Genomic DNA, 24,788 nt, shown 5'->3' on the forward strand with positions numbered 1-24,788 from the left:
ATGAACAGCTCAGTACAACAGCGATGTTCTAAATAGCATCTCTGTAGTACAGGGTCAGAATTTTACATAATCGGCATTAATCCATGGACCCATCTTTATGTCAAAGGTACAGCTAGTAGTGGTGGTAGTAGTAGTGTGGTTTTACATCCAATAAGCATCATTTGAATAGCTCGACATACATTAATATTATTACTATTATAATAATAGACTGAATAATAGACGGTGACCTTCTGTTATCCAGCAGTATTATGCACCATGTGCTCATCACTGCAGGATTATTCTAGGAACATAACAGTGTGTTCGGTTTATTCTGACAACTTTCACTCAGAGCTCAAACAAAGTGCAATACATATAATATATTTTTTTAAAAAGCTGCCTACCAGCCATGCAAGCTGCGTGGCTCTAAGGATGGCGATGTTGGTCTGTCGGTCGGTCGGACCACTTGGTTCCAGACTGAAATATCTCAACAACTATTAGATGGACTATTAGATTTGATTAGACCTTCATGGTCCCCAGAGGATGAATCCGAATGACTTTGGAGTTCCCTGATTTTCCCTCTGGCGCCGTCATGAGGTTCACACTTTTGAGTGAAATGACTCAACAACTATTGGATGAATTACCATGAAATTTGGTACAGGCATTCAGGTGTCATTAGCATGCTAACAGGCTAAATGAAGATGGCGAAGATGGTAAACATTATACCAGCTTAACACAGTGAGCAGCCTCCCGATCTGAGTGAAGTGAGTGAAGCCAATGCTGAAGTGCCATAAACTTGCATTCTTTCTAATAGACAGCAGGGGGCGACTCCTCTGGTTGCAAAAATAAGACAGATTGTATAGAAGTCTATGAGAAAATGAGCCTACTTCTCACTTGATTTATTACCTCAGTAAACATTGTAAACATGAGTTTATGGTCTCAATCGCTAGTTTAAAATCTTCATCAATACAGCATGATGTTCATTTAGTAAATGATGGTCCCATTTAGAGTCAAACTGACCATAAAGCAGGGTATACTTTAGGGCGTGGCTACGTTGTGATTGACAGGTTGCTACCACGGCGTTGTCCAGTCTGTGTTTTCGTCTTACAACTTTAACCCTTTCACCGTGTGTTTTCAGTTCGTCTAAAAATGTCTTGTTCAGCGACAGATTGGTTGTACTGTACTTAGCTCCACCCTCTGGTGTCACTTCTGGTTGCAAAAAACCAAGATGATGACGGCCAAAATGCCGAACTCGAGGCTTCAAAACGGCAGTCCATAAACCAATGGGTGACGTCGCGGTTACTACGTCCACTTCTATCTTTCAGTCTATGGCTTAACACCGGCGTGTTAGCATTGTTATTGTCTGGCGTTAGCATTTAGCCCAAGGCGACACTTTGCCTCAGTCCAGCCTCACAGAGCTGCTATGGCTGTAGTCTTGTTTAATCATATACAGAGCTTTATGTTCCATTCATCTCACAGGCCCACTTCTATGAGTAATTCAGTTTTGCCTTAGTATTATCTGGATTAAGTTACGACTTCCTCCCTATGGATAATGTATATGCTTTGAAGGCATCAATGCTGACACCTGTGGATGCAGGCATTGTGAGACTAAATCCAGAGTGGCATCTCTGGCATTATAAGAACTTAAACCTATTGAGATGTTGCCATGATGTGACCTTGTTATAAAAAGATGTGCCGAAGATTTTTCTTTATGATGAAAAAGATATGTCTGCATTAACAGAATAGCCTCCATCCACTGAAAGACACCCAGGAGGAAGTGTCGCTCTGTTGATGAATTTCATCCATGTTTAGATGAGTGAATGGCTCTCGGTGCTATATAAAGGACCCGCTGGGGGGTTGATGAAGGCGGATGGTGAACAGTGAGAAAGGTGGAACCCTGGCAATGTTTCTCTCACCTCTACTGTTTGGCACAGTTTTGGCCCTGCTGAGATTTATATTAGCAATTAAAATGAAATTCTGGTCTTGTGGAGGAGAAACAGCTGCATGAAGGGGTCCTTGTCGCTTTTACACAAGCCTTGGCAAAAGATGCAAGAGGCAAGTGTTTAAATTAGGTGCTTTTGACGTTTATAATGGTACATGAATGAAGGCTGTAAGCGAATTGGAGAAATTTAGATGCAGAAAATGTGACAATAGAGCAGAATTACCTACGGTACGTGCTTAACAAGACACATGGTAGACATACTCTAATCACAAGGGCATTTGACATTTCTTTTCAGTGTCATGTTGATATCCTCATGAAAACAGCGGTCTTGTTCATTAAATTCAATAAGCTAATAAAATTAGGCTTTCACTGCCTTTTTCTTGTGGAGTTCTTTGATTTAACTATTTTCCGTTTTTAAAAAAAAGAAGACCTTCAGGCAAAGTTATTATTATGAAACCTTGAGAAAGTCAAGGCACAATAGAGTAGCATAATTTGAACTTGCATTGTATTATGATTTAAGGATGAAGCGAACTGCAAGCAGAACCACATGGTGGATGGATGGATGCAGCATTAAAAAGGCATGTTGGAAAGAAAAAAAAACAAATGTTAATTTTCCCTCCTTCCCTTTGAAGCAAGCTCCTCAAGAGTCCTGATAACAGTATTATCTTGAAAGGGGACTCAACATAATGCCCTATTCACGGGTTTCACAAAATGCTGGATTGTCCTTTTTCTGTATTGATTATTATCATTATTATATTATTTGCAGCAGGAATTTGTTTAATTAACTTACTTTGCGTCAAAGAAAAGTAAAAATGGTGCATTTGAGTTAACCTTTCAGACCTCACATGAAAAACACTGGCCATGTTTTTCTCCTTGAGTAATTATTCTGTTCAAATAGCATATATTTCTCTCCAGGCAGAGAGTGCTTGGGCTGAATGGATGCTGCCACTGCATAATGGTCCTCAGACGTTTGTTTCCTAGGCAACGTGGGGAGGGCATGTGGAGAGGGAGGTATAAAAACACTGGCAGCTCCTCTCCGAGTCTTACTCTGAGGTAAATGCACTCGCTGTCAACACGGAGAGCCTCCGACAACTTGCTACACACTTTCTCTCCCTATTCGTCACCTTCTGTCTCGGCTCAGCTCCACAAGTGACTGTTTGAGAATGATGCGGCCGAAAGATTTACGCCAGGGTTCTGGCACCAAGACCTTCCTGGATGCCATGCATGGCGGTAAAGTTCACCTTGCGCGCTTCATCCTGGACGCATTGGACGGACGCATCATCAACTCTAAGACGGAAAACAGCCGCACCCCGCTTATGTTCGCCGTCTGCCTACAAGACCCCGGGACCCGAGCCAAGTTCACCCGGCTGCTGCTGGAGAAAGGGGCCGATGTCAACTGCCAGGATGAGGACGGTCGCACTGCCCTGAGCCATGCCTGCGAGATGGGTCACCTGGACGCGGTCAAGCTTCTAGTGCAGTTCAACGCGGACCCGGAAGTCTTTGACTCCTGGGGTAACAGCTCTCTGATGTACGCTGCCTTTTCTGGGCACAGCACGGTTCTGGAGTTCCTGGTCCGGGCTTTCAAAAGACTGGGACTGAGGCTGGACAGAACCAATAACGCTGGCCACTCAGCCATCGAGGTGGCCAATTTCTTCGGACACAACCAGTGTGTGCAGATTCTGAACTTTCCGTGCAGGAGGGCTGTTGGCACAGATGATCCACTTGCTGATTCGGGTACCGTCGGTGAAGGAGAGGGCCGGCTGCCCAAAAGGCTCCCCAGGCATGTTCTGGAGAGGTTCTCCAAGCAGCTGAATAGTAATGAAGACTCACTGCCTGGGGTATTTCAGAGACAGCTGAAGATCGGAGACAGCAGCGGGCTGTGGAACCGCTTCAGATGTCCCAGGAGCCAGTCTCAAGACGACAACCATCCCCACAGCTGGGCTCTGCCTCCTCAGATAGAGAAAAGCAAGACGGAGGGGGACCACAGCGTTCTCTTCACTGCCAAACAACTGCAGAACTGCCAGCTTAGAGAGCTACGAGCTAAAACACTGAACTCTGTGCCCAAACCGAGCCAGAAAGATGTCAGCCGAGACACTGGACTCAAAGAGCAAACACCAGTGAGAGTTGCACTCTGGGGAAAAGCAAAGTCGTTTAACCTGGACCTTCTGAGCAGCAGAAAGCAGTCCTATCAGGGCGATGTGCGTGACATGAGCCTGTCAGCCAGCAAATTAAAGAGAGCCTCGCTACAGGATGAGAGATGTCTGATAGACAAGATGGAATGTCAAGGGAACACCCGCGGCCTGACAAACGATGCTGACAAAACTGTCCAAGTGCCAAAACCTCTTTTAAACGGCAAGAGTCAGGCGAAGGAGAATGGCAAACCACAGAGAGAAGAGGTTAGTGACATAGCTGCATCAAGCAGAAGAGAGCAGCAGAAGAGGGGAAGCCTTGGTCCGACCGGCAGACACAGCAAACTGCTGTTTGCCAGAGGAGAGATGGGGTCCGGGAAGGTCCCGAGCCGTACGCCGGGGATCATGGGTCTGGGGACCAGACTGCTGCGTCGATTCACCGCGCCAGAATTCATGAGGCTGGTCATAGACTGTTCATCCAGCTCCCCAAGCAGCCGAGCACGGATTTCACGCTCCGAAACCTTCCCTCTCTCTCACACACACCAGCAGGTCAACAGCCAACCGAGCGTCGACAGCATCAGTGGAGTGAAGTGCGAGTTTGAAAGCTGCTCATCTCAGTCCGCTCTTGATTAGAATAAGGACGATGCCTGGGACATTTTTACAGCACTTAAAATTCTGACAATGCAGTTTGATTGCTTGCTGATAAATGCTATTTATTGAGAGAAATAATAATATTTTGCTTACGTTGCTGTTCATTTGTTTTTTCAATGTTTATCAAAAAAAACAGACATGTTTTAAAGCTAAGTGTTCAGTTGCATACAGCTGCATACAATTTGGCTAATCTATATTTGAAATAATTTATAAATTAACTTAATATCAGTCTATCAGCTACTGAAAATAATTATTTTTATTTCATATATTTAAGATTTATATTGTATGGAATTAAATGTATTTGATAATGCTTCTGTGTTTATAAAAATATTGTATGTATTTTGCTTAAAGATATTCTCTGACTGTGCACTGTATGATTCATGCTGAATACCTAATAAATACTTTAAAACATCAGTGTTCATGCAAGCGTACGTGTGTGTTTGTGTGAATGAGGGATTAAATGAAATCCGATTCAATATGCATCATTTATTGATTTATACAAAATTAAAATGTGTAATTCTCTTTTTCATGAATGATCCACACAGAGATAGAAATACATGAAACACGTCAACATGTATCCGTGTCAAGAATACAAAGACTATTATGTGCAAAGTGTTTCTCAGCAGGTGGACGTCCTGCAGCATCACATGCCAGGCCTGTGTGCTTTATCTAGGCAAACAAATGCAAATACAGTCATACACATCTTCTGGAAGAGCGACACGCACGTCTTGTGGTTTTTCAAAAAGTCTGTCACAATACAAAGAGGATCGTATCAGAAGCAAACACTGAGATGTCACCTCACACACACACCCATGTGCCCATGTGCTCATGCACACATACATACAACTATACACTCACATTTCAGTAAAGAAAAGTATTCATCTTATATAATTTACTGCAGTAGATCAGCAGGTACAAGGACCTAATATTCAGTATTTTTATTTACATTATTAATTTATCTGCTCATGTTTCAAGTCCATACTTTATAATGAAACCTTATTTGCAACTTCACATCATACAAACAACCCACAACACCTTTTGGAAATAAAGAATAAATATGAAAAAGAGGAATATGGTACTGGTGATCGTCCAACAGCCCAATGGTAGCAGCTGGGCTTTCATCTACCCATTTATTATGCTAATAAAGGAGAATTGTCTTTCACATCCCAGTTTGGTACATATTCAAGCATTCACATCAGGCCAGGTGTGCCTCCGTTTGGCCATGCAAAGAGTCTATTGTCAGTGTTTGTGGAGTGTACTGACCAGCTTGTTGTCCAGTTTCCACAACAGAGTGTGAGTGTGCAGAGGTAACTTTATCCTTCCTTAATAATGTCACAATGAGCTACTGTGGTTTGAGCCTAACACCAGCTTTATAAGCTTTACACTGCTAGCAATAATGCCCACTATGAACACTATAAAGGATCTTTAGAGTAGCACATGTCCATTACATATAAGTTAGGTGGAATATTGAGTTTTGCTATCAGTTGATATGCACCATGTCGTGTCGTGTTGAATCCCGCTGAATGTTACAGGAAGCCAATCAATATTCGGATCGAACCGAGTCGAGAGGTGAGGAATTGCATGCTGCCTTTAACTCACTCCTAAAGTGCTTCTCTCATGCCTGAGACCATGCGGTGTCTGTCAACCAAACTTTGCCGTCGTGCCACCGTCACTTTGGCAGCAACACGCTATCTGGGTCTGCTTCTCTAGAGCTGATCTCCCGTTGGCTTGGGTGCTAGAGGAGTTGGACCCCGGTGCTGGTCCTCGCCTGGACAGGTCAGACTGAAGTTGGGTGTTTGGGGAGCGGGAGCCCCACGGGGTCAGCAACGGGACATGCGCTTGCGGTACTGCTCCACCAGCGGGACCAGGCACTGAGGTGAGCCACACTGCAGCAGGAAGGGGTGCTCCAGCAGGTCAGTGGCGCTGGCCCGCTCTAGGGGGTCCCGGGTCAGCATACGGTCCAGGAAGTCTTTTAGAACTGGGGAGATCTAGACCAAAGAGCAATGGGTACATATATTTTAACACCAATATGACATCAACCACAGGTTTCTGGAGAGTTGTTGTGAAGTTCAAAGTGATGACACAGCCTAACTCACGGCTAATCCAAAAATGGGCTAAGAGGCGGATCGTTGTTGGAGCTGAGGTGCTAACTAGTGACCTGGTATGGCACCCACCTGCCACTGTAAACGGCCACGCCCTCAATTATGCCAAACTTTAAGCCTTAATATAATTTAAACGGGTGAGTTATATACAAATTCACCCCCAAACAGTTGTCGTGGACGGGGAAATTAGTTATAGAGACCAAAACTGTTTTTTGTACCAGGCTGTAAACATGTTTATTTCTGCTGTGAAGTTGGGCATTTTAACATGGGGGTCTATAGAAAGTGACTCGCTTTTGGAGTCAGCCTCAAGTGGCCATTTGAAGAACTACAAGTTTTGGCACTTCTGCATTGGCTTCATTTCTCAGCACCGGAGGTTGCCGCTTGGTATTTAGTCATAAACCAAAGTATTGGACAAAGTAAAAGTTTGACCTGATGATGGTGTTAGAGGAATACTCATGGGATGACCACAGGTTGTAACAATTCAGAGGTTGACATGAGTGTCTGTACCAAATTTCATGTCAATCCGTTCAATAGATTGACAGACCGACATTGCCATCCCCTCGGGCCATGCCACCAGCTTGGATAAAAATGTGACACATATCATCTTTAAAGACAGAATATGTTGTGAGTGTATGTATGTGTGTGTGTATGTCTGTCTGTTCTCGTACCTGGCTGACATTTCGCACAGTAGGAGCCAGCTCATCCCTCAGTCTCTTCATAGCTGCTACAGGGGTTTCACTGAAGTACGGGGGCTCTCCGTCCACCATCTCCACCACCATGATACCCATTGACCAAACATCCACCTGGTGCACGATCACATGTTTAAATTGTGCAACAGATCTTACAGCACAGATTGCCACTGTTGGCATTCACGCTACATGAGAGAGATCACCACTGTTATTCAGCGTGAGTGCATTTGTGTGCATGTCCTCTCACCTCAGTGCCATATGGCGATTTGGAGATGACCTCAGGAGCCATCCAATAGGGTGTCCCCACTAAAGATTTCCTCTTAGGGATGTCCTTGCTGATCTGAGCACAGAAGCCAAAGTCTGAAAGCTTGACCTGTGTTGAACAAGAGATAGACCTTACTATCAAGATAGAGAAAGAGAAAGTGTAACATCTATGGATATATAACAACATATCATACCCTTCCGTCTAATGTGAGTAGTATAGAGTCGCTCTTGATGTCTCTGTGGATGACTCCCTGTGAATGGAGATAGGCCAGGGCCTGCAGAACAGCTTCACACACCGTGGCAATCTGCTCTTCACTCAGCCTGCAGGATAACACACATGCAAAGTTTACACACACACACAAACAAACAGATTTTACATTAACATTTCCCATTACGAGCTGCAACAAACCAACAGCCAAGAAAGTTGAAATTCATGAATCACAGCGCATTAAAGGCAACGATAAAGAGTGGAGGGTTCAAAACAACAACTCCCACACAGCAGAATGACCAACAAAAACACGTCCATTCCTCTACGATGTTAATGTGACTTTGAGATTTTACAAGTGCAAGATAAAGACATAAGAGCCAGGAGCCAAAAAGCCCTTTTCAAACAGCAAGCAAGGTCTTGTGCCCACTGAAAACGCAGGTAACACAATGAGTTACCTAACACTGTGCTGTATTCTCCCACACACGATTCTTAAAAGACACATCTAAAACTGTGGTAGGAAAAAACATCCTACAGTAATTTAGGCGGTTAATCCGCTTCTTAATTTAGGGAGACTTCAATGAGTCTAAAAAAATAATTTGACACCAGACTGCTGCCAGGAAAAACAGAAGAAGAAAAGGACCCATATTCTTGATTGTTCTGTCAACATACTGATTATAGTACTTTGACAAACAGTGGCTGTGACAGTTGGCTCATTTTATATGTTATCTGGCTTCAGAGAAATGTTTTCATCCCTTTGAGTCAAGCGATCTAACCCTGGTGTCATCCCGTTGAGATCGAGCCAGCCATCTGTTAATGATATAAAATACATTGACAGCTCAAAACAAATACGACAAAATTCGACTCCCTGGTCAATAAGTTTTCCTTATTTTTGATGTATGCGCTACTGGACAACGTGACAGCATCAGGGAATCAAATTCTCTACCAGAATTGACTTTCCACATGGCATCTAAACATGCACATATTCGATTATGTTATTGAATTATTACTTTTCCCTGGAGTAAAGCAGCAGGCTGAGTGAGAGAGAGAGGGCTGAATGACAGTCTTTGTGAGTCTTTGTGCTGCTGCTATCAACACTGATCACTCAGCAGTCGATACCACACTACCCCCTTGTGGTTGATTTAGTTATTAAAGATGATATCATAACCAAACAGAAATGCAGCTTTCTTAATAAGAGATGATCTCTTGGTGGTGCTCGTACCTGGTCTCAGACACAATGTTGGTCAGTGCTCCACCCTGCAGGTACTCCATGATAACCCACAGCTCCTCCTCCACCAGGGCTGATTTAAACATCTCCACCACGTTCCTGTGCTGGTAGTCCCTCATGATGACCACCTGCAACACAAAACATTCACGTTAGAACCAAAATCTTTAGAGAAGTAACCAATAATGTGGCCACATTTTGGTTCTCCAATGTTAACGTGGTATTTAAGCAATTTAGTGTAGCACTTTCATAAAGTTAGGAGACCAAGATATCCTGACTTTTAGTCTTTAGTATGGATCAGGCTCTAACTACCCAACTTTCATTCATTTTTTAGTGTCTTTCATTAGAGATCCCGTCTGCTAAACACCCACCTCTTTCAATATCTCCAAGCTTAAGCTGAGATAACCCTGATGACATCATCAGAGGTTATTTTCCTCAAACTTTAGAAAGTTTCCCCTCAGAGCCACAGAAGATTATTCAACTGTTTTTACAGGCTGAGCAGTACTCCCAAGGACGAGCAAACTGAACTTCATATGGAAAATAATCAGAGTATCCCTTTATGTACAACCCAGTCTCACTCCCAACTCGTCAAATACCATTGATTTGGCAGCGCCCTCGGCATCGGAAACCGACGGACGGAGGCGACAGTATGTGACGAACCGGGCTTTCAACTACTCCAATGTAAACCCACCCGCCGCGTTATCCGACGGTCAACGTAAGTGAAGTAGTTTCAATAGCATGAGAGTCCGCTAAGGGCGGGCGAGTGGTGGGGTGGATGGGTCAAACAAATACAATACTTTCAACCAGGGGACCACTGTTTGTGTCTCGTGTGAAACTAAAAGTAATGTTGATTTATTTTGTCACTTGAGTTGTTAGTCACTGAAGTTAACGTCAACCACGACCGTTTCCGAACCCTAACTAAGTGGTTGTGTTGCCTAAACCTAACTTCCTGTAAAGACGGAAGTTTATTTTGAAAGGACACTATGCATGTAACAAGTGCATATTGACTCGTTGGTCTTCAATCTCGAGGGGCACTGTCCAAGCGGCGATATTTGACGAGTCTGGAGTTAGAATGTGTTAATGTGTAAGCATTAAAGGATAATTCCGGTTTATTTTAACCTGGCGTATTTCCCATAAATGTGGCTATTATGACTCTATGTGTCATGCTAACTTTGCACTTGCCACCTGTTTTGTAGAGATTCAGGGAAACGAGCCATAATGGATGCTCCAGGTGGAGACAAGCGTTTGAAAAGTTGAATATAGAAATCATGTTTATTTGAAAAGCTGTAGGAGGCGTTCACAGCTTGCCCCGATATATGTTGTTCAGTGCAAGTCCTCGTCTCCCTGAATCTTTACAACGGAGGTGGTGAGTGCGAAGTTAGCACATTTATGGGAAATACGCCAGGTTGAAATAAACCGGAGTTATCTCTTAAATGCCAGACCACAAAAAATAGCAAGCCTAAATCTTGCTTGTGTTGGTGATTTGTGTTGTGTTTGTTTGTGCCTAGTTGGATATTGTACCTCATTAAAGAGCAACTCTCTCCTTTGCTGCCGCCGCAGGTCCATCATCTTCACCGCCACCTGCCTGCCGCTGTGCTTCTCCGTAGCGATGCACACCACCCCCGTCGAGCCCTCCCCGATCTTCACAAAGTTCTCCAGGTAAGACCGTGGATCGCCCTTGTCCACCACCATCTGCAGGGCCGCCTTAAACTGTTCATGGGTCACCTTGGGTGGGTCTGGAGGTGGTCTGGGTGAAGGATGTTGTGGAGGTCTGAAAGCAGGGGAACAGGTGCCTGGAGGACTGGTGGCTAGTGAGCCTGTAGGAGAGGGTCGAGGCTGGGAAGGGCTGTCCTGCCGGGGGTAGGGAGGAATGGGGCATCCAGAGTGTCTGAGGAAGGGGTCAGGCCCATTGGGCCTCAGCCCCATGTTAGGAGACAGGCCCAGCGTGTAGCTAGCCGAGGACCGCACGGTTCGCTGGGGTCTGATGCCACCAACGAGAGGACTGCTGTTGCCAGTGGGCAGGAAGCCGGAGTGGTACCTCACTGCCGATTCTGCCTGCATGATAAAAGAGAAAAGGGTGAAGGGAGGGAGCTGAAAGGGAGTTGGCTGCCTGCCTGGGGTTCAAGACCTGCTTTAAAAGTCAATGTAAATCAAGCCCTTCCCTCTCACTCTGCATCCACTTCACCTGATATGACCCATGTAAAGATGTTGCTATGGACCCGAGTGTCCCGCTGAGATCTTGCCAAACACACCATCTCTCAACTTTTACAACCCCGCTGGCACTTTAAACCCACATTTCACATTTTAACTCTAGAGTTAAATAAAATAGCCAACCCCAGAGCTTTAATCACCGTTAGTGTAAATCCCAATCAATATGCTGCCTCACTAAAGTTTCCACAACCTAAGCATGAAAATGATTGCTTGACAAAATCCTCATATTTAATGGATTCAGAGCTCATGCAAAAACTCGTCGAATGCTAGTTATATGATGTACAGAAATATGCATATATTGTGTATTCTATGAATAATGTATTATGAGTGCACTTTAATGGCCACAAAGATGTGCAAAGAAAACTGCAGCAATGTCAGGCTTACTTTCAGGTCATAGGAGGAGAACGGCCTCCCGGGGCTGTTCTGGGGGTGCATGTACATCGGTACGTTGGGCCGGAACTCCGTGGTCACTGTCGCTTGATCGCCATGGGACTGCTGTACAGTCATAGCTGGGCTGTAAAAACAAGCTATAGGTCTCTGACTTGGTGGCATTCCCCTGGGAAGCTGGAAATCTCTCTTCCATATCACTCTCTCCTGAGGGCTGCCCACCTCACCGCCCAAATAAGCCCCGTGACTTAGCACCGGGATGTTCTGGGACTGAACCGGTTGCGAGGGTCCCTCCAGGGAGCTGACACTGACTTCGTAGGTGGACTTGGCCTTTGGCAAGATCCCATTAGGCTGCAGAGTGATGCTCTTCTTCATGCCCAAGTAAGGGGTGTTGGTCTCGCTGTGGATATTCCTTGCCCTGTCCCTCCACTGGTCTTGACCCGCATCCTCGTCGTCTTCGTCGTCCTGGGTCAGGCCCTCGTACTGGTAAGCGTCTCCCTCGTTCACTTCCCCCAGCCTTCCCAGTGACTGGGCCCTCTTCCTGGCCGAGGGGCTGCTCTTCCTCAAAGAGTTCGAGCTGGTCACAGAGAGACGGTTCATATCATTGATCATGGCTGCGATGTAGTCTCCGTGACCGATCATGCTCCCCCGCACAATGGTCTGAAAGAGGAGAGGCGTTTATCTTTATCACATTGCGCTTGCCACGATCACATTATAGAAATATTTTTGGACTGAAAGGAATAATGAGGGTGACATAATCATTGCTCAGAGGCGAGTTAAATTTAGACTTGAGAATCTGTAAAGGACATCGTTGTCATTCTTCAAAGACAGCGACTTTAAATCATTTCCCCAGTGGCTCATTTTGACAATACACTGATAAATATACCAAGGTATCAGGAGACACACTACAAAGTCATAGCCTCTACAAATGTTCCTATGTTGCAAAATTTAGATATTCCAGATAACTGTTCCTATGACCTTTTCAGATGGTATGCATAGTTAGCAGGCATGCAAAGGCAAACCTGCCCTGACAGAAAGTGATCAGACAAACTTAAGATCTTTTGCCAGAGTAGTGCTACTGTTGCAACTGTACGAGAGAGTGCGTGGTGGCTGATTAGTCACTCTCAGGGTAGAGTCATGTTCAGTTCACAGCCAGTCAACAGCCTCTCCTGTTTCTCTGGTTCGGTGCCATTACATCTGCACAGGGGGTAGAGGTCAGATGATATCTCACCTACTGCAGCACCTCTCCGAGAGGAGAGAATGGCAGGTGATAATGGCCTCGGTGAGATATCCTATTCTAGAAGATGCTGCAATAATAGCTTGAAATATATATATATTTTTTCAGATATCACTTTTCCTGTTAGATTTGGACCAATAATCTGAAATGTATTTGTATCGTTATGTTTTTCATTATGAGGTTCTTCACACTCATCTTGATGACGCTATTAAAACTATAAATCTGACCTAAATGCTGACATACTGGTTCTCATATTGAACATTACTAATCACATCAGGGAATTGACGAAATGTTGGTGTTTTCTTTATTTTATTTTTTTCCTTCCGGAGGGTCAAAAACAGAATCGACCTTATGCTGCGTCAAGCGTAGAAATCCTGAGATTTGCAGGCTTTATCACTAACTGGCATTTCCTTTGCTGTACCTGCATTTTTTTCTGCTTGACATCTGTGGGAAGGCACTACGGACTGTTATTAATTGCCTGCATGGAGTAATAAATCTTGTGGCCCCTCTGAGTATTCAACGTTGTACAGTCAGTGTACACAGCAGGGTCATTAGCCCAGCCCTATGATAGATAAGAAAGCAAAAAGATGGGGAGGGGAGCAGCTAGACCTTCCTTCCACGTTGTCATCAGCAGATTGTGGCATTTTTCTGAGACAGCAGGATCCCTCTGCAGCAGGCAGCATATCTTTATGCATCAGTCTCTCTGAGATTATTTTAGAACTCGCGATATCTTAATGAGGGCCTGGCTGAATGGTGTGCTAGTCATTAGTGATCAGTTCAAGGTAAGGTCAGAGGATCAATAAAGGGTTAAATGAGTCTACCTTCTTTGGCCTCAGCTCCACCTCTGTGATCCTGGAAGGGTCCACCATGGGTTTGGGCCGGCGCAGGTTCTCTATCAGGCTCTGCCATTGCGTCGGCAAGCCCACAAAGCAGCCACGCTTGGAGTCAAATGAGGTGTGGACGCGGTGCTCAAAGTTCTTTGGCGCTGATATCTCAGGCCTCTTCTTTTTCTTCTTGCGAAACATCCTCACGTCAACGAGGGCGGCAGCTTGCCCGCTTCAAAACGTCCCTGTAGGGAAAAAGTATTCAACCATTAATAAACTGCACTCGATATTACAGACAGCACATGTTCAAGTAACTGTAATCTTGACATTTGAATTTAGGCAAATCTCTTCAGCCCCAGTGATCAAAACGATGACTGACCACTCTCCTTTATTATCTGCTCTCTGACCAAGTGTATTCAAATAAAATATGACAACAGAGGATCTTTCCACGTGGGCTAAAATATTCAAATGGCTCATCTGATAGCTGTCCCATTTCTGGGATGTGTGTGTGTGCGCACGCTGCCTCGCTGGCTGTCACAAGCTTGTGCCTCTGAGAGTGGCTCCAAGGAGAGTGGATGGATTTGTAAGCACATGTGTAATGAAGGATATCTGGTCAATCAAGGCTTATTCATTCTCTGTGCCATTTTACTGATGAGCACGCGGACGGGCTGGCCAGCGCCCACAGGCTTTCAGTGCATTAGCAGAACGGGTACAAAAACACAGACACAAACACGCGCTCATGCACACACACATACAAATACTATTGCAGGCAATCCTTCATAAACCCTTTATAACTCTTTCATATCCCATCCTAATTAGTAGCGTGTGTGCCCTTGATTGCAGGGAGGGTAACCACTTAATCCTCGGATGGACGGGCAATGCGTTTGGCGAGCCACTAACTCGGGTTTGCTGTATGTTAAGCTTTATTTTTCATTCAAGTGTAGGGGAAAAATTAAATACATTACATCTCATTTCCTCAGCTGCACAGCTGTACTGGGAGATAATCACCCAAATGTAAGTCTCATGATTAGTATTAATACTGTTTCATGTAGTTCTCAGTGTGGAGGACGTTCTGGTTAGCCATGCTAGCTGCGTGGCTGCAGGGATGGCAATGCTGGTCAGTCTGTCACTCGTGACTGAAATATCTCGACAACTATTGGATGGATTATCATGAAATTTGGTAAAAGACACTCTCCGGTCCCTGGAGGAGGAATTGTGATAACTTTGAATCCCTAATCTTTTATCTAGTGCCATTATCACGTCACATTTTAATTGTGTCCAGTATTTTGGTTTGTGACCAAATACCAACAAAACTAATGATGTTCCCATCAGCCCTGAGGTTTACTTTGTGTTTACTGCTAATTGATTAAGTAGAAGAAAAAAACGTCGCTCTCAACCAAAGAGAAAAAAAAGAGAGAGCTGGGGTGCATGTAGTCAAAGTCAAGAAATACCAAAAGGGATTGCACACCCAAATCAATCAGATTGTTCCTTTTTTCAGTTTTCAATGTAAAAATTAGCACAGTGGACAGACATTTCAGCTATGCCTTCTTAAAGGTAGGATTAGTAGTGCTGTTTAAATACATTTTTTTGTTATATTTGTTGAAATTCTCATTAGCCTACATTCCAACAGCAATCAATAAATCAAATGCTCTGACAAAAAATATGGTATCTGTGGCGGGACTGCCTCCCTACCGGTCTACCTACCTGCCTGCCTGCCTGTGCACACTCAGTCCGTGCACTCAGTCCGTGCACTCATTGCGTCTCACCGAAGTCTTCCACAAGCTGCTAGTACGAACAATAGCCATGTTCGTTGTTTACGTTCATAATGATAATTGTGAAGGAGTGGCTTTGGAGGGAGGCCTGAATAGAAGGACTGTCAGTGTTGCCGACTTTCTCGCTAGATTTACTGACTTTTGGATTTAGTGCTGCTTGCTACTTTCATTGGAAAAGAGTTGGCAACACTAGGCTCGGTTTTTGGTTGAAATCTAGTGTACTCTTGCTAATTTCTCAGCATTACCGACCCAACCTTTAAGTGTGCAATAGTAATTCATTTTCATGTGTTGAGTCTTTTCAACTTTTTTTACCAACAGGTGCATCAAGTGGCTTCTTGTAGTCAGAGGTGCCCTGCTAATTAGCAAATGTTAGTATGCTATAACACGCTAAACTTAGCTGGTTAACATGGTAAACATCCATCTATCCATTATCTGTAACTGCTTATCCCATTTGCGGTCACAGAGGACCACCGTGCAGCCCCACGGTACACATTATACCTACTTAATATAAACATGCTAGCAATATCATTGTGAGCATGTTAGCATGCTGGTGTAAACATTACGTAAAGCCTCACAGAGACACCAGCATGACTGTATAGTTCTTGTTTATTATAGCAGAACGTTGCACTTAAAGGCCCTGACGTGTGTGACCAAATGCAGAGCCCTACAAGGTGCCCCTAGAATATCAGATACAATCTCCCATCATGCACTGTGAAATGGTGGGAGTTGAGGAAATGAGTTTTGCAGCCGTCCGCAGCTCAGCAGGCGATCACGCTGGCAGCTTCTCCTCTCTCCACCTCCGCCCTCAGACCAGCACGGCTCTAATCGGCATCACCGACGCCTGTTATGAGCTGTATCGGTGACTACCCCGCACCACTCGCCCCGCCGCATCACCAGAGGGTAAAAGGAGGTCAGGCCCACTGGTCACATCAGCTAAACCTGCCTCATTAAAGGAAGGTGGGGTAAGGATGGGGGGGGGGTCTCGCCCCTCCAAGGATAATTCAATCACAAGGCTAATATGCTAAGTGTTGCATAAGCGTATCACTCTGTGCTCTCCCTATGTACATAATGTGGCGCTGGGAAGGACTTTAATTCCTTCTGACAGGGACATTATGGTGTGAGGGCTCTCAGGAGGTGGGGAGAGAGGAGTTGGGGCCAAGATTACAGTCAGACCTGGATGTGTTAGAGAGACAGGGACCCAGTTTCCTTCCTGCAAACACAGAAAGGCTTTTAAGTACCAATTGTGGCTGCTTTTTAAATAACGGACGCTTGAGAAAACAAGCTGCAAAACAGAAGATTGCAATCTCTGCTTTTTCCTTTTTTTCCCCCCCGCTGCACAAGAGACTATCTGCTTAGAGAGCTGCTCGACGTGCAGATGTTGGCATTGCCTGAACAAATATTTACGCATAGCGCTCATGTATCCTTTTACAAGCAGATCAATCAATATTTACTCATGAGTCAAATGCAAACTGCTACAGTCCTCCACTGCCAGCAATAATGGGGTGATAACGGCACAAATAGGACGGCTGCTTTGTACAGTACGATATCGGGCTTCAAAGCAGCAGAGAACATATCACAACATTCATTATTCATTCTCATTTTTCTATCCACGGAGATATTAGAGGCAAGTAGAAACACACACATACACTTGTGTTGATTCATGCCTGGGCAGAATGAATTAAAAAGTTGCTGCAAATTATTGATTTACAAGATTTAATCACATGCAACTGGCCTTATATTGACCCCTCGTACTCCGCCAAGCTTATGACTGTCATGATAACAATATGCTATTGATTTCTAAGCCCGTTCGTATAATACGTATACGCACGGAGCTGAACTTGCACAGTGCATAATCACGCTTTCTGGTCACATCCCCCTAGACTGCAGGGACTTGACCCTATGCCTCAGTGGCTTGTCTTGAATCTATCAAAGTGCTGAGGCAAAACTCAGCCGGCTGCTGTCAGGGATATGAGGAGCCAAAAAGGATGAGGTCACTCCGAAATTGTGCTACATTGGGTATTTCCATCTCTACAACTGTGTGCAGTAGGAGAGGAAAAAATGAAATAGATCCAAATGCCACAAATCCACAAATCAGTGAGAGCTAAAATCTCACCCGCAGAAAATCACATGAGCATAAAGTAGCAAGTCTGCTTGTGAAGTCTGACTAAACACAAACCTTTGAAAGAAAAAAAAGATGATGGAGCATGCAGATTGTGTAAAACATGCAAATAGATCACATTTTCTCTGCAGTTACAGCAATACATCCCTATTCCAGGCTCAAATGAATCACCCCGCAACTGAAATAGAGCTTCTTCACCTGACAGAGCGGCCGGGCCTTTCATGCCATGCAGAAATGCAAGCGGGCGATCCATACGTTTCCCGCAGACAACATGACAGAAGAGGAGAGGGCATGCATTCCTCTCATGTTCAGATCACCCCGAGCAGGTTGTGTTGTGGATGAGTGGGAGGGGATCGAGAGATAAGAGAGATATTGGATTTGCTCGATGTTAGTGCTCCGAGCTCTGTTGAATGATTTTTTTTTTTTTCCATTTGCCCTGATTTCTGCTTCTATCTTTTTTGTTGGCATGCATGCAGAAATGTAGCGAGTGTGCAGGTGACTGTGCTCGCAGGATTAGTATGGCGTTCAGTCCTTCACTGATCTAATTTTAGGACACATCACAGCCCCCCTCCTCTCCAGCACCAGACGCATGTTTGTTTTGTACAGGATTCATGTCAAATAGTGAGGTGAGGATGGGAGATGATGGAGATGAGGTAATCCTCTTTTTGTGTTTGTCAATGCACGTATAAGCTTAATCCAGCTATGGTGAATTACAGGGGGCTACGTCTATTTCAGAGTAGTAAAGATAGCATCAAGGTCTTAACTGCTGTTTTTGGACTCTGCGGTGCAGTGTGGGGGGGCTCAGAGATTGCTCTTCTATCAGCTTCATTATGATGACCGTTCTGCCCTTTGAGTGTAATGAGACTGCCTCTCAAGAGGGAGGAAGGGGGGTCTTGGTTGGTCATCTCTTCCTTTTCCTTGTGCTTTGTAACACACACACACATATGCACACACACACGCCATCTGAGGGCATGAAAAAGGAACACAAGCGCTGGACGTGACCGGACAGTACAATAGCAGTGTTTATGATTTAAGTTGATGTCTGCTTTCTCTTTGAAGTCACCTCTGCAGACATGGTGGGATTGTCAATAGGAGACGACAAGTGATGTAATAAGCTGCATTCAATGACATGGAATAACACGTTGCTGTCATGCATATTTCATGCGAGCGGTCTGATACATCATGCACGACAAAGCACTTGGAATACAAGGAATGTTGGAGGATGGCACAAATTTACTGCCGCTGTAAAGTCGCCCATTGTGCAAATGTGGCTACGGCTGTGAGCTTTTTTTTAGCCCTGCTAGCGGCTAGTGATGGCAATGTTGGTTGTTTGGTTGGTCGGTTGGTTCAGCACTTTGGTCCAGACTGAAATATCTCAGAAACTAAGGGTTGGATTGCCACGACGTCTCCAGAGGATAAATCCTACTGACTTTGGTGATCCCCTAGCACGTTCTCATTCCAAGGACGTCAAATACCGACGCTTTGACAAGGCCGTCGGCGTTTGATACCGTCGCACAAGGCACCCTTTAGTGCCGATATGAGACGCACCGGGTGTTCCATTAACTACAATGTAAACCCACGGCAACAGTAAACGCTGAGGGAAAGTGCTGTGGAGACGTAGTTTAAAGAGCGAAAGACACACACAGTGGGTGGGAGGGGAGGTGGATGAGTCCAACAAACACAGGGCTTTCATCCAGGAGACCGCTGTTCTTGTCCAATATGTTAAGTTTCACTTTCACGTTACAATCAGCTGTTCGTTCGTGTCCCATGTTCACAATGTTAAGTCACATTTACACTTTACAAATGCATCATTTTAAGCCCAACCATGTTGTTTTGTCCTAAAACTAAGTGGTTGTGTTGTGTAAAGTTTTTTTGTTTAGTTCTCAACATTAAGCACGTGTTTATTGCGACAGAAAAGTGACGCCGAGGAGTCTGACAAAGCGTCAGTATGTGACGAGTTGGGATGAGAACGTGTTGCGTCCCCTGGTATTCCCTCTAGCACCAGTGTGTTTCTTTAGTAATATGTTTCAACAACTATTGTGTGGATTGCTTTGAATTTGCTACACAAATTCATGTCCCCCTCAGGATGAAATGTAGTAGTTTTTGTGATCTCCTGACTTTTCATCAGGTCCAAATTTCAATTAGCCCCAAACTTTGGTTTATGACAAAATACATGCAAAAACAAGGACTTTCCCATCAGCCTCAGCTGCACTTCCCCCCCCGCTAATTAGCAAATGTTATCATGCTAACATGCTCAACTAAGACAGTGATAATAAGCATGATACCTGCATAGCATCAGCATGTTAGCATTGTTATTGTGATTAATTAGCATGCTGACTTTAGCATTTAGCTCAAAGCATCACTGTGCCGAAGTACAGCCTCACTGAGCTGCTAGCATGACTGTAGACTCTTGGTTTAGGATACGCATGACAATGAAAAAGCTGCAAAGAACCACAGGAGGTTCAGCCGCAAAGCAAAAATACAAATGAAGATGTGTGCCAGTTTTTTTCTAAAGCGGTCAAACAACAACTTTCTCAGTCCTCTAAGTATTTGTATCTCTGATAAAAGAGGGGGTAAGGGGTAAGGACACAATGTAGATCATACCCAAGGGCATATGAAGTGGACATTATGGACTAGTTTCAGTATATAGTTTATGAAAAAAGGAAGGTTGAAGTGCAGAGAGTGTACAAATTATGTTAAAAAACAAATGTCAGAGACAAATTAAATTATATCCATATTCTGCCTTTACATGTCAATTTGAAAAATTGGGCATTAAGCAGAGATGACCCACATTCACACAGAGAGTTCATTGATAGTGACATATCTCGGGGTATTTCAAATGTCACATAACTCGCAGCGATGCGTCATGTGTAGGCTTTCACTCCGACCTCTGTATGAAGTAGTGCAAGTCGGAAACGGTCCGAAGTCACAGACCACTGCGATTCTGAGAAAGTAAACGATCAAAGAGCTTGTCTGTCATCTTCTCGTGTACTGAATGAGGAAGAAAAAGGCCTCAAGATTGGAAGTGTATAAAAAAAATGTGATGTCCGTGCCCAACAATGTGGGCTGTCAGTTCTTCAAGGGCAGACGACCACGCAGGAGTGCACATCAGTCTTGTGTTAATATTGACAGGCGGAAACAAGAAATGAGAGGTCAAGACAGGAGGAGAAAGAGTGGGGGGAGGAAGGGAGAGTCTGGAAACACAGACGTCGTGACTGAAAAAAGAGACGGAAGAGAAGAAAGCGCAAAGAATAAAGATGCTGAAGAGGTGGACATTGATTTAAAGTGTCAGCGCCCTGAAAATGAATCTTCACACGTTTTTTCTGTCTAATTTAATGTCACAGTTTTGTGGATAGCAGCAATCTCCGCTCTGAAGACTCTTTTCTCCGTCATCCTGGGCAGCTTTGTCTGCAGTAAACAAGCCACAGTAGAGGGGATTTGAGGACAGGACACTCGCATAAACAGAGCGCGTACATCATTCTGTCACCTCACATGTTGGCGTTGATTCTCCCGGACGAGATAATGGACACGAAAACCCGTTTGACGTGCCCCGCGGCGAGGAGTGCATGGACATAAATGCTCAGTCTCTAACACCTCAACATAATGACATTGTAAAAGCAACACTTCTAGTGTCCTGGGGCTTTTATGGGATGTTCTATTGATGCTGACACATCACTAAGAGAAACACACTCCTAACTCAGGAAGTATGCTTCTTCTCCATGCAGTGTAACAATATGTATACTCAGGGCTAGTCAGGAGAAATGCAGCACTGACCAACACTCTGTTTAATTAAAGATCCTCTTGGCTCTCACAAGTGCTTTGAACAATTTGACGCTGTGCTGATAGAGACGTATGATCAGCCTGGACCAATGATACGAGCCCAACTCTTCTCTCCTGGGTCTAATTTATTGATGCGCCAGGCCTCCGTGCAAGCTTTACTTTACGTGCTTATGAAAGCTTTGAATATTTTTTTTAGCACAGGCCTCGGCGTGTCTCTCCCAGGGACAAAGCGCCAACCATTTTTAACCTCCGACTCCTTCATGGCATCAATCTGCACCGACACTGCTGCCCTCCTCTATCACCCAGCATGGGTGCTGTTCCAGCCCAGAGAGGGGTGGAATCATGGCATGCTGTCCTAATTTGGACTCTGTTTTAATCCTTAGTGCTTGACGTCTTGTGGCCGGTGGCGACGCTAAGCTGCTAATGCACGCTGTCCCCTCCTTTGGCTGACATGAACACGACACAAGCGTTCCTGAAAACAACACAGCAGGGGCACACATGACAACTATGTACCACGTACACCTGCGTGCTGTGTTCAGTCAGTGTCCCAGTACATGCACTACTGGTCTGTGCTGCGAGTTTGTGTTGCACTGAGAGCGTGAAAGCAAGACGGGGGTGACACAAGACGGCCTCCAAAAAACTTTGAAACGACTTCGGACTTCGGAGTCCTACACATCATCCTCAGTGAAGCAGATGTCCAGCTGTGTGTGTGTGTATCAGTGTGTGTGTGCATGCATCAAAGAGACCTTCTCTGTCACCTCCTCTACCCTTTCCCTCCTCCTGCTCCTCCTTGAATATCAATGAGTAAGCTGAGACACAAACACATGGTAGATTAAGAATTGCAGAGCCTCAGTTACATCATCATCAGACGTATGAAATGCACTACTAAAAATACAGATCGTGTCGATCACTTACAGTATATACGTCCGCGGTCACAACTCTTAAGTGAGTGTATGAATGTTGCGACTCTGTCAATAAGAATGAGCGCAATGGTGATGCTAAAGCACTGGACGGAAACTAAAATCTATACGCTTCTTTAAAACACCTTAGCCTCAAATTGATTTTCACTGGGGGATTTCACATCTAATAGATAGACTAAAAGAGAGACTTTACAAGCCTGTTTTCAACAGATCCTTGTTTCTTAATGTCCCAAATTCAGAGTCAAACAAACAGCGTCCATGCAAGCTCTCGCACAACATGCTTTCTACATTCTACGGATAAAAGTAAATGAAAATATGTCACATGTCGGTCTCCTCTCATCCATCTACTGAGTGTGTGTACAGTATAGCAGCTTGGATCCTCGAGCACTGGCAGGACCAGAAAGATCACCTGAGAACTCAGCCTACACACACACACACACACACACACACACACACACACACATGCACACACACACTAGAATACACAATGGTAACAACAGGAAGCTTCTGTCCACAATGCCCACAGCATTGGCACAGTCTGTATTTGTCAAGTGTGATCCATCTTGAGGAAGACAACGTTTAAGAGATTAGTATATCCTTTTCCCTTGACATAGAGGTTGAGGACACGGATGGAGAAAGAGGATGTGGGGATTTTTTAGGAGGGGTGAGCATGAGGTGAAGGCTCCTTTTGAGATCCATCACTGAATACATCCAGCGAACCCTCTCTTGTCTCCCCTTTTTTCTCCCCCACATCAGCACCTGGCTGCACTGCATTCTGCTCACAGCCTCTCTCCACCTCCTTCTCCTCTTCCTCCACCACGGCTGATGCCTACCGACGGCATTCACTATAGCCTGCTCTTTATCAATGACGTTAAGCCTCTTTTCCTTTTCTTCCCTCCCCACCTCCCCTCCTCTTTACCCCACTCTCCTCGCCGTGGAGAAAGGAAACAGGAGCTCTGGAGGGGATAAATCATTGTTAGAAGAGGAAGAGAAAAAAATCAGTCATCTCCCTTACCTTGCCGCCTAGTGAAGAAGAGGAGAGCCTCTCTCCTCCAGGAAGGATTGGAAGCGCACATACACACTGGCATACACTATTATACACTCACATTCACACACATATACACACGCTCTCTCTCTCATACGCATGACGACGAGGAGTGCTGGCTCTCAAGCGAGCGCACACTGCAGGCTGCCGCTTGCCTGGGAAAGCCTGATGCGTTCCTCCCTCCAGGCAGAAGCACACACTGCCATCTCAAAGGCTCTTTGTTGGGGCTGATTCATCCCCGGCTCCGTGTGCTGAGTGCTGGTCCGTGTACCGGCGCCCGCTCCTGGGGACACAGGGTGACCGTATAAAGGAGGGACAAAGCCATGAAGAGGAAAGGCAGCATCCAGGAGGAGAGAATATCACGGCCCCATACGGCTCCTTCCATCCCCCCCTCTCCCTCTCCTTCTCTGGCTTGCTGTCTCTCTCTCTCTCTCACACACACACACACACTCTCCCTCCCACCTCCCTTTCCCTCTCTCTCTCTCTATCTTTATCACTTCCCTTCTTCTCTGCCTCCTCCCACTCCCTCATTGGGCTGCAAAAGAATTGATAGCAGCATGCGTGTGTGTGTGTGTGTGTATGTGTGTGTTTAAGCTGGTTTCCAGTGACTGTAAGGAGAGGAGAGCTCCGCTACACCTCATCACCTGGGATACCTTTCACCCACCTCCCATCTCTCCCTCTGTCTCCTTTGCACGTAATGTGGGTGACGTGAGAACACGAGGGGCGCTGCGTTCGCCCAGTGTGCTGCTGTTCAGTCAAATGCATTATCCATGGAATGACAGGGTCAGGGATGGCAGATGGCAGGAGGGGTTGCTGTAACTGTGCGTGTAAAGTAGAGATGGGGGGGTATTTCTGTAGAGGGTGCAATCCTCATCCTCACAATCTCCTTTTTGAGTCCATTGTGACCCAAAAATCCGAAGACACTGAAGTTACAACTCTGCCCCAGTCTAGCATCCTCATTATTTGACTGAAGCATTCCCCCCTCTCTTTTCACCACAATCATTTCCTGAATAATTTATACAGCAGCTAAGACCAGACACAAAGCAGGAAAATGTATTAGGGTCAAGTCGTGCAGAAATTGCTCGCAGACTGAGGCAGATTTGGGGCATACATGTTGTACATGCTGTTTTGATATGATGAGACGCTTGCGAAGGCACTATAACAAGCTTAAATGATAAGGTTCCTCCTTTACACATCAAATAAACTCAAGTGAAAAAGGCTCCACTGAACTAATCTGCATAACAATGACAGATTTGCCTGTTGGGGGCATAGCAGACACGACCCCTCCCTCTCTTTCACTCTTTACTTGT

General features: G+C 45.0%; 2 protein-coding genes across 3 annotated transcripts; one reads left to right on the top strand and one right to left on the bottom strand.

The window, feature by feature from the left end:
* The first annotated feature begins 2,957 nt into the window (after window positions 1-2,957).
* On the top strand, window positions 2,958-5,124 carry LOC119474948 (inversin-A). The gene has a single exon (XM_037747334.1). It carries the CDS (start codon window positions 3,082-3,084, stop codon window positions 4,678-4,680), a length of 1,599 nt encoding a protein of 532 aa, XP_037603262.1. The 5' UTR covers window positions 2,958-3,081; the 3' UTR covers window positions 4,681-5,124.
* Window positions 5,125-5,169: 45 nt separating this feature from the next.
* Window positions 5,170-23,913, bottom strand: LOC119474947 (serine/threonine-protein kinase PAK 6). Of its 2 annotated transcripts, XM_037747332.1 has the most exons (9): window positions 23,449-23,913; window positions 13,840-14,087; window positions 11,779-12,441; window positions 10,705-11,238; window positions 9,181-9,314; window positions 7,948-8,074; window positions 7,737-7,862; window positions 7,469-7,603; window positions 6,519-6,686 (listed from the first exon to the last, which is right to left on the bottom strand). In XM_037747332.1, the coding sequence occupies exons 2-9, from the start codon at window positions 14,041-14,043 to the stop codon at window positions 6,519-6,521; spliced, it is 2,091 nt and encodes a 696-aa protein (XP_037603260.1). In that variant the 5' UTR covers window positions 14,044-14,087; window positions 23,449-23,913. The 2 variants fall into 2 exon arrangements, with proteins under 2 accessions (XP_037603261.1, XP_037603260.1); XM_037747333.1 differs by lacking the exon at window positions 23,449-23,913 and having other exon boundaries at window positions 5,170-6,686; window positions 13,840-14,043.
* Between the last annotated feature and the right edge of the window lie 875 nt (window positions 23,914-24,788).

Source organism: Sebastes umbrosus, chromosome 16, assembly GCF_015220745.1.
Source record: "Sebastes umbrosus isolate fSebUmb1 chromosome 16, fSebUmb1.pri, whole genome shotgun sequence".
In the NCBI taxonomy this organism is placed as follows: domain Eukaryota; kingdom Metazoa; phylum Chordata; class Actinopteri; order Perciformes; family Sebastidae; genus Sebastes; species Sebastes umbrosus.

Coding starts and splice junctions, on each gene's coding strand:
- LOC119474948 (XM_037747334.1), top strand. CDS start 3,082: ATGATGCGGCCGAAAGATTTACGCCAGGGTTCTGGCACCAAGACCTTC.
- LOC119474947 (XM_037747333.1), bottom strand. CDS start 14,043: ATGTTTCGCAAGAAGAAAAAGAAGAGGCCTGAGATATCAGCGCCAAAG. Junction 8,075..9,180: donor AACATTGTGTCTGAGACCAG/GTACGAGCACCA, acceptor GTTATCCTGCAG/GCTGAGTGAAGAGCAGATTG. Junction 7,604..7,736: donor AATCGCCATATGGCACTGAG/GTGAGAGGACAT, acceptor ATCGTGCACCAG/GTGGATGTTTGGTCAATGGG.